Here is a 15,894-nt window from a genome sequence, read left to right on the forward strand (position 1 = left end):
GGACACAGACTTAATCCCCGGTTTGGGAATATCCCACATGCCATGGAGCAACTAAGCCTGCGCTCTAGAGCTGTTGCTTAAGAACCCGGAAGCCACAGCTACTGAGCCCGAGCACCTACAGCCTGTGCTCTGCAACAAGAGAAACCACCACAAAGAGAAGCCCATGCACCGCAACAAGAGAAAGCCCAACTGCAGCAATGAACGCCCATCACAGACAAAAATAATAAAATAATACATTTTTCACTAAAAAATAATAACAAAGTCCCTAGAAAGAGACATCCCTAAAAGGATCTTGACTCCACTAAATGCTTATCCCTGAATTCCATTGAAATTATTTAATAACATAACTTACAGGAAGTTTACTTAGTGTTAAAATCTGTGGTTCCTTTGTGGCCTGTGAACCTCTGGCCATGAAAAGGAATGTTTGAAATGGATGTTTCTGGGATACCACAAAAACCTTACAGAGGACATGTGAGCCATGGGTTATGATGACTCTGGAAAACACTACAGTAAATACTTGTTGTCTTAATTTTCTCACATAAGTGAAAACAGATGCCTGGATTGAATGGATGATTAAGAGCAAGTGTTGTATAATGCAATTCACCTGACAAATTTAGGGTCTCCCAAAACTAAATGGTCTTCTTTGTAAACAGCTAAGAAAGGCACCTGAAAGTATTTGAGAAAGCACTGACACATTGGTGAAAAATTTTGAAAGTGGGATTTCTTGCCAAGAGTATGTGGAGAAAAAATTTTGACTAGAGTATGAAATATTGTTACTTTTTAAAAAGTGATTCAAGGATATTTTTTATTAGCTATTCTGGTGATTCAGTTGTAAAATCAGTATTTTAAATTCGAGTTGTTGCTGCTGTTGCTAAGTCGCTTCAGTCGTGTCCGACTCTGTGCGACCTCGCAGATGGCAGCCCACTAGGCTCCGCCGTCTCTGGGATTCTCCAGGCAAGAACACTGGAGTGGGTTGCCATTTCTTTACTGTTCCCAAACAGGATAGTAAAAACAGTGAAATGCTGTCTATAAAGAGTTTTGCAACAAGGTTGTTCTGTATAAGAGCAAAACCATTAACCACACATACCAATATGTCGATCAATTAAAAAGTCAGTGGTGAATCACACCAAATTTAATCCATTCTAGGACTTTCACCTTATTTCATATTTATTTTTGATTTGTATTACAAGGAGAACAGGCTCAACAGTGTAGCATGGCACATACATGTGTAAGCACTGACACCTAATCTTATATTGTGGATCATTATTACTGTGGATCATAGCCAAGAGACGATCATAGCCAAAAAGTCTAAAAGCGAAGAGAATATACAGTTTCTATGGCAGAGATAGTGGAAGGTGTTCTAAGCACAAGGATGGGAACACTGAAGAAGACATGAAAGCAGAAAATAGGAGGGCTATAAAGAGTGAGATGAAAATTTGGAAGTCATCTGTTAAGTACAGCAGAGAAAAGTAGAAACAGAGAAATAGAGATCAAAGAGGGAGACTGGTATGTTGAAATGATATGAAATGCCACAACTGTAGTCCAGTTATCAATTAGAGGATCCTATTTCATGGGAACATTTGACACAGAAACCCAGTTTCATGGCAATACTGGCTACCAGTCAAATGAAGAGAAACATGGCATTTGAACTGAAGATCCAGCTCACCCTAATGGAAAAGGCAAAGTTCTCTGCAAAGTTCTTGAAAATATCAGATACCAACAGCTATCGTGGAACAAAAATCCAGGAACAAATAAAAAAGTTACCTTACAAAATAACACTATGATATCTGGCATTTATCAAGCATATGTTATTGCCACACGTAAAGGGACATACTGCTGCTGCTGCTGCTAAGTCACTTCAGTCGTGTCCGACTCTGTGTGACCTCTTAGACGGAAGCCCACCAGGCTCCCCCTTCCCTGGGATTCTCCAGGCAAGAACACTGGAGTGGGTTGCCATTTCCTTCTCCAATGTGTGAAAGGGAAAAGTGAAAGTGAAGTCGCTCAGTCGTGTCCGACCCTTAGCGACCCCACGGACTGCAGCCTACCAGGCTCCTCCATCCATGGGATTTTCTAGGCAAGAGTACTGGAGTGGCTTGCCATTGCCTTCTCCAAGGGACATACTAACTTATACCATAATCAAAACCATTTAAGGGCTTCCCTGGTGGCTCGGTGGTAAAGAATCTGCCTGCCAGTGCAGGAGACATGAGTTCGATCCCTGGGCTGGGAATATCTTGCATGCTGCAGAGCAACTAAGCCCGTGTGCCACAATTATCGAGACTGTGTTCTAGAGCCCAAGAGCCACAACTACTGAAGCCTGCATGCCCTAGAGTCCATGCTCAGCAATAAGTTAAGCCAACCCAATGAGAAGCCTGGTCATTGCAACTGACCAGATTCAGTCACTGCAAGTGAACCCAGGTTCAATCCCTGGGTCAGGAAGATCCCCTGCAGAAGGGCATGGCAACCTACTGCAGTGTTCTTGCCTGGAGAATCCCATGGACATAGGATCCTGGCGGGCTACAGTCCATGGGGTCACAAAGAGTTGAATACAATTGAAGCAACTTAGCACACACACACGTGGTGTTAAGACATGATATGGTTTGTCCAATCTGATATGCATCAGTTCAGTTCAGTTCAGTCGCTCAGTTGTGTCCGACTCTTTGCGACCCCATGAATCACAGCACGCCAGGCCTCCCTGTCCATCACCAACTCCTGGAGTTCACTCAAACTCATGGTCCATCGAGTTGGTGATGCCATCCAGCCATCTCATTCTCGGTCGTCCCCTTCTCCTCCCGCCCCCAACCCTTCCCAGCATCAGAGTCTTTTCCAGTGAGTCAACTCGTCGCATGAGGTGGCCAAAGTATTGCAGTTTCAGCTTTAGCATCAGTCCTTCCAATGAACACCCAGAGGTTATCAAATTAATATAAATTTGTGCTTTTTGCAAGTTTGCTGATGCCAAGATAAATGAGCAGGAAACCATGATATTTGCAATCAAGTGGAACATTTAGTATGACACAGAAACACCCATTCCTGCCTTGAAAAAAAAAATACAAAGTGTGCACTGTCTTCCAAAGGGATGACTCCTGCTGAATTCCAACAGAAGAGTCAGCTGTGAGGTAAGGACTAGGGCCAAAGCGGCCAGTGGCGGAAGGTGGGGGTGGAAGCCAGGAGAATGTTTTGAGGATTCTTCTGGTGTTGAGAGAAGGAGGAAAGAGGAAAGAAGGAAATTCCAAAGGGAACACAGGGAGAAGGAGGCTGAACGGAAAGGAAGATTAGGAAGAAAAAGAGGGAGGGGAAGAAGAAAAAGAGAGTCTCCTGAGGGGGCTGATCAGTCACCACATCAGACCAACCCGTACCTAAGAATCAACCAGACAGACCAGGTGGCCACAGGGAAGTCCAGTTATACAGAACCACATCCCAAGCGAACATGGAGGGGAAAATGACCAGAGACCATGATCCATACTCCCAAATCTTTCACAATAAAAGGTAAATTTCTGAGCGAAAGTTTCTGCCCCGCTGTGGGAGAGCTGAACAAGAGAACGGGAGCTGTTGATGGCAAGAATTGTATTTTAAAAATCCACAGTGCCGTGACTCTGGTCCTCAGGCCCTGTGAGGCTGAAACCTGACAGGCCGACACACGAGATTCTGACCTCCAGCAACAAAGCCTTCTTGAAACAAGAAGCCTCAACCTACTTTCAGGAAATGTCCAGAAGAAAGGAGCATCTAGATCTTTCTCTGGCTGCCAGGGCAGGTGAAGGGTTTCCAAAACTGTGGCTGGCCATCCACATTCCCTCTTCCTTAAGAAAATTACTATCAAAAATCTAGAAAAAGGGTACTGATGAACCTATTTGCAGGGCAGGAATAGCGGTGCAGATGTAGAGAACAGACTGTGGACTCAGGGGGAGAGGGGGAGGGTGGGAGGAATTGAGAAAGTAGCATTGATGTTTGTACACTGCCCTATGTAAAACAGCTAGCTAGCAGGAAGCTACTGTACAGCACAGGGAACTCAGCTCAGTGCTCTGTGACAACTGAGAGGAGTGGGATGGGGTGGCGGGAGGGGTCTCAAGAGGAAGGGGACATATATATGTATTCATTGGGCTGATTCACGATGTTGTACAGCAAAAATTAACACACTACTGTAAAGCAATTATATTCCAATAAAAAATAAATATTCAAAAAAATCCATTAAAGTCACCCTAGTATTATTTAGTGGTGGAAGCTAAAAAGAGAACTGTTACTTTTACTATTCCCTTTTTTCAGGGAAGCAGCTCTGATGTTCAGAGAGGTCAAATCACTCACCAGACCCACAGTGACTCCTGGATTTTGCCCACTAGAGCCTATCACTATTTCCCAATATTAACCCTCCCAGTTCATAATGAAACTACAGTTTAGGGTAAACCTCAAAGGCAGAACATGGCCAGCATTGCTTTCCTCCTAATTCTAGTAAGAGTATGAGTAATTAGAAAATTACTCAGCGATAGCAGGATCGTCAGGGTATTTGAAGAGGACAAGCCATGAGAGGAAGGGAGGAACTGTTCTTCAGATCATCTGATACCTGATCCCAAACTTACTGGCTCGAGATGTTTTAACTCCATCTGGGAAAGTGAAAGGAGAAGGAAACTCTGCCCTGAATCCCTCGCCGGCATATCTGTAACAGGACTGGATTCCAGAGCTCTCTGCCAGCACGACTTTGGCAGGCACCCCAGTCCCCTCCTCCGATGACAGAATCTGCCGCTCTCAGAGAAGAAAGGCCTGTTAGGGCTTGCACACTCACACACGTGTGTGCAGTGGACTCTCAGCAGGACCCTGGAAAACCAGAACATTTCCTTATCCACTAACAGGTTGGAAAAAAAATCAAAGGATGTCATTTAAGGAGGAAGGGAACCTGAAATTCCACTTCAGCATCTTGTCGGAAGCGATGTACCCCCTGCTTCGTGCTAGCAGGGGTTCATTCTCCACTCAGAGAGATCTCTCGTTTTATTAGAGACACAGACTAACACACTTGTGTTTCAGATTATAAGTCATCCTATGTGCTCATAAATTATCCTTAACATAAAGCAGGAAGAAGATGGGCTGGAATGTATATGAAAAGTGGAAGTTTTAGTGGCTCAGTCATGTTTGATGCCATGGACCGCAGCTGTCCAGGCTCCTACTGAAGTGGGTAACTATTCCCTTCTCCAGAGGATCGTCCCATCCCAGAGATCAAACACAGGTCTCCTGCATTTCAGGTAGATTCTTTACTGTCTGAGCCACCAGGGAAGCCCATGGTTACATGCAAAATTCAAGGAACAATATCCAAAGGCAATTCATATAACCTGGACCCATTGCATAGAGGAAGTTTACTGAATGTTTTCTTAACTCATATTTTGCATCGACTGGGATCACAGGATACATTGTCATGCTTAATATATTATATGAACTCATTTTTTCTTCTTTGTGTGCATATTTATCACTTAAAGCAAGTACATGGCAACACAGTGGGATAGCTTAACTTCTGCAGGTTTGGCTGTTATGGAAGGATAAAGAATTAAGACACTAACAGGTTCATATAAAAGCAAATTACCTTTGTGTGGCCAACTTGTATTTCAATTAGAACTAATTTCAAACTCCTGAAGGCAGGAAATGTCTAAATCATTCTTATAATCCTAATATGATAATTGTTTTGTTTCCTTTTTAAAATGTTACTTCTTTTTAATGTCATTTTTTAAATAAAAATATTCACTTATATATTTAAATACGCTCCACCCCCTCTTCCTACTGGTAACCACTAGTCTGTTCTCTGTAAGTCTGCTTCTTTTTTGTGATATTCACTAGTTTGTTGTATTTTTTAGATTCTGCACATAAGTGATATTATCTAGTGTTTGTCTGACTTGTTTCACTTAGTATAGTGTCCTCTAAGTTGGTCCATGTTGCTGCAGATGGCAAAATCTCATCCTTTTAACGGCTGAGTAGTATTCCACTATGTGTATATGCCAATAATCCTAATGTGGTGATTTTTTTATGGGATGGAGAGGGAGGAGGGAGGGGGTTTCAAGATGGGGAGCACATGTACACCCAGGGCAGATTCATGTCAATGTATGGCAAAACCAATACAATAATGTAAAGTAGTTAGCCTCCAATCAAAATAAATATTTTTTTTAAAATATATTAAAATAATAATAATAAAGTTAACTGAATGAAAGAATAAACAAATGTAAGTCCAGTCCTGAAAAATGTAATCAACCTTAGCTTCTCAGATCTAGCCCCTGAGATTCTGTAAAAGCAGACATTTGAACTTATGATCTAACACCAAAAACAAATGTTAACCTTAATTTTAAACATTTTCTTATTTGGCCTGAAAAGGAAGTTTTAAAATTTTTCCAAATAATGCTTCGAAATCCAGGAAAAAATAGCACAAGATAAAAATCACCTTTGAGTTGGAATTACAACTTAAATAACAAAATAATTCACTTGCAACTTTTAAATTTTATCCTGCACTCATCCAGAAAGATTTATCACTCACACATACAGATTCTCAAAACTTGTAGACAGTGGTCCTCAACTCTGGCTACTTTAAAATCATTTGAAGAATTTTTTTCTCTCTCTCCCACCCCATGACAATTAAATCATAATTGAGTAGGGGAGCAGAATAATGCTGATATTTTTGAAAACCTTCAGTTATTCTAATATGCAAGTTTACAACTGCTGAGGATAGATGCTATCATAGTTATACTAATAGCTAGATATATTTTAAAAGAAAATACTGATTTTTCTGTATCATAATTGAAGCTTAAATTAGACCTAATTTTTCCCTTCAGTTAACTCTAATCTGACCAAAAGATGCTTGGAGTGGGTGATTTGGTCTGATTTTCTAGTGTATGGGCTTTAGATGTATAGTCCTTGATTAGAGAATAAGAAACTTCTATGAAGGCATCACATCTCCCACCTCCTTTTCAGAATTCTTCAAGGAGGGACATTAGCTGATTTCATAGCTTATTACACGGAGGAGGTCTAAAAACCTCAGGCTAGCTTTAAGGTTCCCAAATGTCTACCCAAATCACTGAGAATGTAAGTCAGGCTTTTGTTAGATCAGGGAAACTACAACACAGCATCAAAATCTCACTGTGGAAGGTTCTTGGGGAACAGAAGCTAAAATTATGAGCAGTGGAGTAAGTCCTAACTCAGTCTTGCTGTCCACAGAACTTTTACAAAGCAGCCTGAGACCTTTAAGTTTACCTGTCTTATCATGTACCTCCCAGGACTTTGGGACCATCTCAACACAAGAAGAGACTGCGGACTATGGAAAATACTCAACAGGTTAGTATTAACATTCTACATAGTCTGGGTGCCATGCTAAGAATATATTTTGTGCATAGCCTACATTTTGTGTTTTGTTTCCTAGCACATATGGAAGAATTATTTTATTCATACCAAAAGGGATCTCAAAGAAGCTCTTTTACTTTATCTAGTTGTCTCCATCTCATCCACTGCCAGAGTATACTTTCATGCTCCAAATAAAAGTTTCATTCGACCTTAAAACAACTCCTCCATTTACTAGAAAAGCCACTCAGTGATGTTTCAGAAGAACATTTTATGAAGACTCTATCAACTTCATAAGTGTTAATTGCTGAATATCTGTACATTTTGTCAAAGAAAAATTTCATTTTGTCTTATGTTTTCTCTTTTTAAGGGATGATGGCATCTGAGTCTTATAAGGAAAGCAAAGCTTCTATTTGGAGGACATTTACTTTGCATACTGCTCTTCATGGGACTGGCCACACTTGAGGACTCTAGGCATTGACTGGTCTCTTGCATATAGAAAACATGGTCCACAGTGGGTGCTGTATAGTTACCTTGAGTCTTTGACTAGTAAGATATTTATCTCAGTTCTCAGAGATTCCCTACGACTCCAACCATGGAGGCAGACAAATAGGCAGTTTGCCTGCTGGGCATTTGCCACTAACGGCTGAACTCTGTGAAAAGTAGATGGGGTGTTAGTGCTCAAACCAGTGTTATTTTCTGCAGTTAGATTCCCTGTATTCACTGGCTTCCCTGTAGCTCAGCTGGTAAAGAATCTGCCTGCAATGCAGAAGACCCTGGTTCTATCCCTGGGTTGGGAAGATCCCCTGGAGGAGGGCATGGCAACCCACTCCAGTATTCTTGCCTGGAGAATCCCCATTGGCAGAGCAGCCTGGTGGGCTATAGTCCATGGGGTTGCAAACAGTCAGACACAACTGAGCCACTAAGCAGAGCATATTCATTGTTCCACTGCGTCATTTACTAGCTGTGTGATTTCAAGCAGGCATTGGCTATTTTGTGATGGGTAGACTGTAACATAACCCCGAATAATTCCCATCTCCTGTTACTCTGTAATCATCTTGCGTGAGAGCACCAGGAAGCTGCCTCTATCTAATAGAACATAGCGAAGGTGATGGGCTGCTACCTCCATGATTGAGTTGCACAGGATTGTAATCTACATCCTGCCTGCAGACACATCTGGGATTATACACTTTGATGAAGCAACAGCCATTACAGAGAAGCCCATGTGGCAAAGGTCAGAGGTAACCTGTGGCCAACAGCCAGTGTGGAAATGAGATCCTCAAACCAATGATCCTCAGGGAACTGAATTCTACCAGTAGCCACAAGAACTTGAAAGTTGATTCTTTTGCAGCTGAGCCTTTAGATGAGACCTGAGCTTGGCTGACACCTTTGTTGCAGTCCTGTGAAAGACTTTGAAGGGAGGACCCAGCTAAGCCAGACTCAGACTCCTAACCCACAGAGACTGTGAAACAAAAAATGTGTGATGGGGGCTTCCCTGGTGGTTCAGTGGTAAAGAATCAGCCTGCCAATGCAGGAGACACAGCTTTGATCCCGGGTCTGGGAAGATCCCATATGCAGCTGAGTTACTAAGCCTGGACTCTGAAGCTTGGGAGCCACAATTACTGAGCCCACATGCAGCAACTACTGAAGTCCGCGTGTCCTAGAGTCCATGCTCTGTAACAAGAGAAGCCATTGCAATGAGAATCCCACGCACTGCAACTGGAGAGTAACCCTTGCTCCCCACACCTAGAGAAAAGCCCCTGCAGCAATGAGGACCCAGCATAGCCATAAAAAATAAAAAAATAAAAATTGTTTTAAATGTGTGATGTTTTAAGCTGCTAAGTTTGTAGTAATTTATTGTGCAATAATCAATAACTAACATTCTCTTTAGGTTTAGTTCCTAATCTGTGAAATGGGGATAATATATTTTATAGGTGTGAGGATAAAATGAGACTGTGTATACAAATACTTAGCATTAAACAGCATGCCTGATACATAGTAACACGGTTGTTATCATATTCTTTAAATGGGATTCTAATAGAAGATGTATTTAAATCATTGTTTTTTTTTATTTTAGCATGCTCATTCTTTGGCTGATACTATTTTTTTTTGTTTGTTTTACTATTCTAGTAATGTCTCATTAGATTATCCTGTTAATTTTTAAATTTTACAATTATTTTTAGATCACTTTTATTAAGTTCATCTGTTTGCTTTCAATATTCTCCATTTCTTTGATACTTGCTTTTGTAAATCACAATCAGCAAATCAGGCAAAGGGAAGTCTTTCTGAGGATGGCGATGCAGAATAGTTGGTCACATTTCTTAATGGCCCTCCCTTCATCAGACACCTCATTTTGTCTTAGCTCACATTAACCTTTAGAAGCATTTAACTGTCTTTTCTATAATACAGTTATTAATGAATTTGTCTGTTTTGAAGTGCTACCCTGTACCTCATTAACTTTTGAGGGACAGACTAAAATTCCTTAATAGTATTTTATAGCCTGATGTAACAGCCTATGAAACTAAACTAGTGAATGTGTAATTAGCAGCATGCACAGCATGTGTGCTCAGTTGTGTCTGACTCTTTGGGACCCAGTGGACTGTAGCCTGCCAGGCTCCTCTGTCCATGGGATTCTCCAGCAAGAATACAGGAGTGGGTTGCCATTTCCTCCTCCAGAGGATCTTCCCAACCCAGTGATCGAACCCACATCTCTTGCATTGGCAGGCAGATTCTATACCACTGCATCACCTGGGAAGCCCTGAACCTGAGAGGAACCTTATTTTTAAGCACTGGATTCTCAACATGATACTCTTACCATCAGAGAAAAATTATACTTGATCAATTTTTACATTCCAAATACAAGTTTCTTTTATCACAGGGGCTGGATCTCAATCCATTTTACCTAGTAGGCAGCACTTGAACACACAAACCAATACAACTGCCAAGAAACTTCAGCATTGTAGAAGATGCTAAAATAATTCCCCTGTGGTTTTCAAACTTGTTTTCTTCTAGCAGAACTATATTTTTCCAATGTACTCTTTAATACAGTCTCATCAATACATAAATGTATACTACTCTGAGAGTTCATCCACCAGAATTCATCCAGAATTCCTTGCCTGCCCATATTATTCTCTTCCCAAATTCCCTGTTCTAAGATGGAAAAGACCCTCCCTGGGTCCTTACAAGTATCAAGGACCCTCTGCAGAAATGGACTCAGTCACTGGAGTGACACATGCTTGTTTTGTCAAAGTGAGGTTGGGAGGGCTCCTTGGAGAGTGAGAGCTCTTACCTCAAGTGAGCAGTTGGGAAAATTTAGAGTAAGACAGAAGACCCTCTTCTCCAAAGACAACTGGCTACTTCTGCTTTATAATCAATCTTAGGGAGTCAAGACAGACAGAGAAAAGGAAAACACAGTCGTGTCCTAAGTCAATTTATTCTTGGTTTCCCCTCTGAGTATTAATCCCTGTTGAGTTGTGGCCCCTGGGGGTGGCCTAGGCTCTGGCCATGCAGCAACCCCTCCACTACTCTCCTCCTTGCCCCAAGATATGTTATCTTCCAGCCTTCTACTTGGATGCCTTATTCTCTCATAATGTTTGGCCCCTCCAGCCTGGACTGGGTCCTTCCTGGTTATTCTCAAGTTTCTTTGTGCTTCAGCCAAATCAGAGGATGCTCTCTCTGTAGCATAATTATTCTTTTACATCTCTGTCTTCTCCATCAGCTGACCAGGAGGACAGGTATCAAGCTGTCTTCCTACCTCAATGCTTTGCATATACATGGAATACAGTTTGCTACTTGAACAAATGAACACATTTTTATGTAGAACAGGTAGCTGATGTTACATAGAAATTAAAGACACAGTCTGCCACTTGCTTGCCAAGTGACTTTGAGCAAACACTCTGAGGCAAAATTTTATGCTCTGCAAACTGAGAGTAATAAAATACCTGCTGTACAGGGAAACATCAAGCTTTTAGTTAGTTTTCCACATTAAAAAAAGAAAACTTAGCCGTAAATTACCACAAATAATATGAGCTCAAATAATGTAATCTATAATAACAGAGATGAGTTGTTGATAGCTATGAGAGTTATTATTATCATCATCTGCCCTGATTTTTTTCACCTTGGAGTCAGAGCTTTCTACCTTGTCAGGTAAGAACCTGAGACCAAAGGCTGCCTCTTTCTTCCCTTTGCACAAGCCAAGAGTCACACCCAAGTCATAGCCTCACACCCTTGGGCCATCTGATCACATGTATATCTGAAATGTTCCTCTCTGGTTTTCCTCACACCTATGTCAGGAGGAGTGATCGAGTTAGCTAGAAATAGTAGTCTTTGCCTTCTGACTGATTGCAATCTTCCAAACACAGGAGTTTCTGCAAAGAGGTATGTCAAGCCTCACATGTCCCATTATAAGCTTTTCTTGGCTCCCGTCACTGCATATTATTCTCTGTGGTTTTTATTTTTGCCTGTATGCCAGGAGGAAAAGAAAAGTTCTATGGTGCCAAGAATAAAGAATCCTAGAGGTATCTGCCACACAGGGGCTTTCAAGGGTGTCAAACAATATGGGAATTCTTTATCAGGGCCTGGGTGTTATGGTCTAAACCTCCTCCTGAAAAACAAGTTCAGGAGGATCTTTCCTGGAGGTTGTGTGAGGCCTCCCCAGTCCCCACAGAAAAGTTGATCCTAAGGTGAAGGTACAGCTTTCCACAGAGAAAAGCAATGTTTGAACTTGACAATCAAACATTGGGTTGAGGAAGTCCAGGCTGAAAAACAGTAGCGTCCTTCTCTCATTGCCCTGCAGAGCAACACAACTCCCTTGCCCCACCTTTCGCCAAGAACATTTGCTATCCTTCCAGATGCATGTCACTTTGGACACAGATCACATATTATTTGATATGCATATTTTTTTCAGTATTGATCTACTTTTATGCAACCCAATAGACAATTTTTTGAATGCCTGTTATATGTCAGACCCTTTACTGAAAGTTTTGCAACTCTTAGCGCGTTAATTCCTAAAATACAGTAAGATAGTTATCATTAATCCCATTTTACAGATGATAAGACATGCTTAGCAAAGGTAAATAAATGATTTGCCAAAGAACATAGTCATCAAGGGGTAGAGAGGAGAAGAGGTATGCTAATAATGCACGTATGTCTGTATGCTCAGCTGTGTCCGACTTTTTGCAACCCCATGGACTGTAGCCTGCCAGGCTCCTCTGCCCATAGAATTTTCCAGGAAAGAATACGTGAGTGGGTTGCCATTTTCCTGCTCCATTAATAATAGTCTCCAACTTTATTCTAAGTTTTCAAAAAGTAAGAAATATTCTTCCAGTATCTTATTTTCTGTAACAAAGTATGTGGTTATGCATGCAAACAGGCATAAGACATGTAACAAGTGATCTCTTATTTAAAAAATAATTTATTTTTCCTATAAATAGCCAACTATATTTATTAACTATATGCCCCCCAACACACACACACCCAGCAGACATGTTCTACACACATGAAGATTAAGATAATGTTTAAAATCTTTATAAGAAACCCTCTTACTCAAGGGAAGGACAGCATTCACATTTACATTGCAGAATACAGCTCCTAAAATCTGGATCAAAACAGGGCCAAACACAGATTTTCAGTCAGGAACCTGGGATCCAGTTCTGTTTCTGCTATCAGTGTGGGGAAACTACTAAATCTCCCTGCCTTTGGGTATCTTCATTTATAAAATGGTTATACTGGTCAGTGGTTCTCAATTATTTTGGCCCATGATGAAGCTTTCATCAATCTGTAGTGGCATGAAAAAAATAAACACAACGGGCTTGTTTGTATAAAATCATTTGTTTTATAAATCTGTTAAAAGTGGCTAGCTTTCAAGTATGTCCTCTACAATAAAACCCTGATATTTTAAATATATATTTATTTTTACAGATCCATGACTTCAAAGATCTGGGAACTCTAGCCTAGGTGATCACTATCATCTTTTCTAGCTTCAAAATTCTATCTTCTTCATAAATGACAAATGATATTTAATTAACTTTAAAATAGGAAGGCAAAAAGAAAAGGGAAAAAAAAAACTTAGCTTTTTTCTTATTTAGTTCTGTTCTTCCTCAAATGTGAAAGTTAAGCCCCTGGCAAGATATTATAACTATTCCACTAGAAGAAAGATTCTTAGTCAAATGAGTTTGGGAAACAACCGGTTGAAAAAAGGGGACAGTTTTCTTCACAGAGAAATTTTCAGAACCTGTCAAGTTCTAAAATCTGCTGTGACTATCCCAGAACAGAAAAAGCATGAATGGTCCCCAGGTTACTGATGGGGAGCAGATGACTGCCCCAAACCCCTTCTGAGGACAATACTCCTATTCTGGGAATGCAGTTTGAGAGAGGTGACTTCCTCTAAAAGAAAGACCCTCAGCAGCTTCGGTGATAAAGACAAAACATAGCATTAGTGACAAGGAGACTTGCCATTTATTTTATATTAATTTGATAGTTTTTTCAAATTACTGGTCTATGGATTTTTTTTAATTACGAAAGAAACCTGGATGAAAATACTTCAGATTAAAGTACAATGGACAAGACATTTATCTTGTGGCTATTTTTAACAATTTTCTTTTTACCATAACAAATAAAGGAAGATTGTGTCAAGAGATTTGTATCTAGTGATTGCAACATAATAATTAGAGCATTTGGAATTTGCAAAAGGCTGTAGTCACAAAATCATGGCTATCACCCCTACATAGTAAATACAAGGTAAAATAAAACCATCTGTAGGTATTAAGCCTGAGAAAATTTCCAGACTTTTCTCAGATGGTGAGTCCTTGTTAACTATCTTAGCAGTAGGAATAATTAATTCTGAATGCTTGAGGCTCCTGATTGACTTATTTAAACACTTTTCACAATGATCGAGAAATAAAACTTGATAGAAGAAAAATATCTAATAGTGTATATTTTCATCTTAATTCTTTTATTTATTTATTTTATTTTGCAGAATTATCTTAGAGTCGAGAAGGTTTACTCAGCCTTTTTTATTGCTTTTTACATCATCATATGATAGCCAAACCCTTCAGCCTTCACACTCTGGATTCAAGTTTCACTTAACAGGGAGAATGATTTTCACTTGGGACAAGATGATCTTGGAGCAAACCAGCCAGAGGGAGGACCTAGAAGGATCTTTGGATATTCTGACCTTAACAACCTTTCTTTCCGACTCTGAACACAGCAGGGTTTTGACAAGCCCATGGCTGCATTGTCTCTGATATTTTCCATCATAACTGTATGATAAATTCCAGCCTGTTTTTCCTAATCCTGCTGACTACAGCAGTCTGCAACCATAAAAAGTTTTCACAGACTTGGAGTTGGCTTAGAAAAGTGCCTTGGCAAAGGAACAACAACAAAAGAAAAAGAACAACATTTATGTTCAAAGACAGGAGAGAGGCAACCTTTGCTTTTGGTGGTGATGGGCTCAAGAGGTGGTTTTTAAGGTCTATTTAAGCCATTTTCCTTTTCTTCTGATGACATTTGTAAATAGAATACCAACACTAAAATGAGAACAATTTAGCCAGGGAAAGGGGGGATGTCGTGTCCAACAGATCAAACCCTATTCCAAACTCCACCAGAGAAAAAGTGTCTACATCGCAGCTCATGACCATCCTTCATTGGTGTGCCCTGCCTAGAATCCTTCAGCCTCCAAGCTAACAGGTATGTGTGAGGTTTACACAAAATGATTCTAGGTTTCCAACTAGCTTCTTTCAAACATTCAGCTAGCACTGGTTTAGTCTCTGAGAGATAAAAACACCAAACGAGTCTTTTCAACAGACTACAATACCCATCTATATAATACAATTCAATATACAAGCACTGTAATTGGAAACTATACCATTCAAGCTACCGTGAACACGGCTAAACCCAGAAACAAGTTGGTTTGCATTTTTTTTTGCAATAAAGAGATGCAACTGAAAAGTACATAGCAGAAGAGGGGGAAAGAAAAGCAAAAGTTTAAGCTACTTCTCTACACATTTGAATTGTGACTCTCTGAGAAGAACTCAAATCCCCCATCTGGCAAAGCAGAGAACATTTAATCTCAACATTTAAAAGCTAGTATCTCAAACATCATTTTGAAAACACAAAACATCAGAGCTACTTGCCTTTTGGCAATTTCTGTGCATTTCCCAGGGCTAGTGCAATACTTCCACAGAGAAGTAGATACCCCAAGCTGGAGAGCATGTTGCATTTGCCACCTCACACGGGTAGTGATTCTGGTGGGGGTCCCACAACCCTGGAGCTGCATTTAAGAGGACTGTCTCCTGGTGACAGAGGCGGGCGGCTGCACTTAGCTGTGCTGTGGGCTTACTCACAGGGGGTGGAGACAAAATGACATCACACCCTTTCCCACACACACACCAAAAAAAAAAAAAAGAGAAAAAGGCATAACAGCAAAAAACCTATCATCACATTTCCTGCTAAGTTGTAACTGTCTGTCTCTTCTCTTCCCTCTATGATATAAAACTTGGAATGATGGTCAATATATATTTATGAAAGAAAATGTATTTGGGGAATTCTGAAACATGTGATAAACTTTTTAAATATAAAAAATATATATCCTTAAAACCA

At 40.4% G+C, this 15,894-nt stretch overlaps 1 protein-coding gene across 18 annotated transcripts in view; it reads right to left on the minus strand.

Moving 5' to 3' along the window:
• ABI3BP (ABI family member 3 binding protein) overlaps positions 1 to 15,599 on the minus strand; it is a 306,112-nt gene extending 290,513 nt beyond the window's left edge. For all 18 annotated transcript variants that reach the window (XM_055414325.2, XM_088836638.1, XM_055414393.2 and 15 more), the window contains exon 1: positions 15,429 to 15,599. In XM_055414325.2, coding sequence (XP_055270300.2) covers positions 15,429 to 15,507 — 79 coding nt within the window. In that variant the 5' untranslated portion in view covers positions 15,508 to 15,599. The remainder of the gene's footprint in view (positions 1 to 15,428) is intronic.
• Positions 15,600 to 15,894: the final 295 nt, after the last annotated feature.

This window comes from Moschus berezovskii, chromosome 1 (genome assembly GCF_049115385.1).
Source record: "Moschus berezovskii isolate FMDL1 chromosome 1, NW_MosBer_1.0, whole genome shotgun sequence".
Lineage (NCBI taxonomy): Eukaryota > Metazoa > Chordata > Mammalia > Artiodactyla > Moschidae > Moschus > Moschus berezovskii.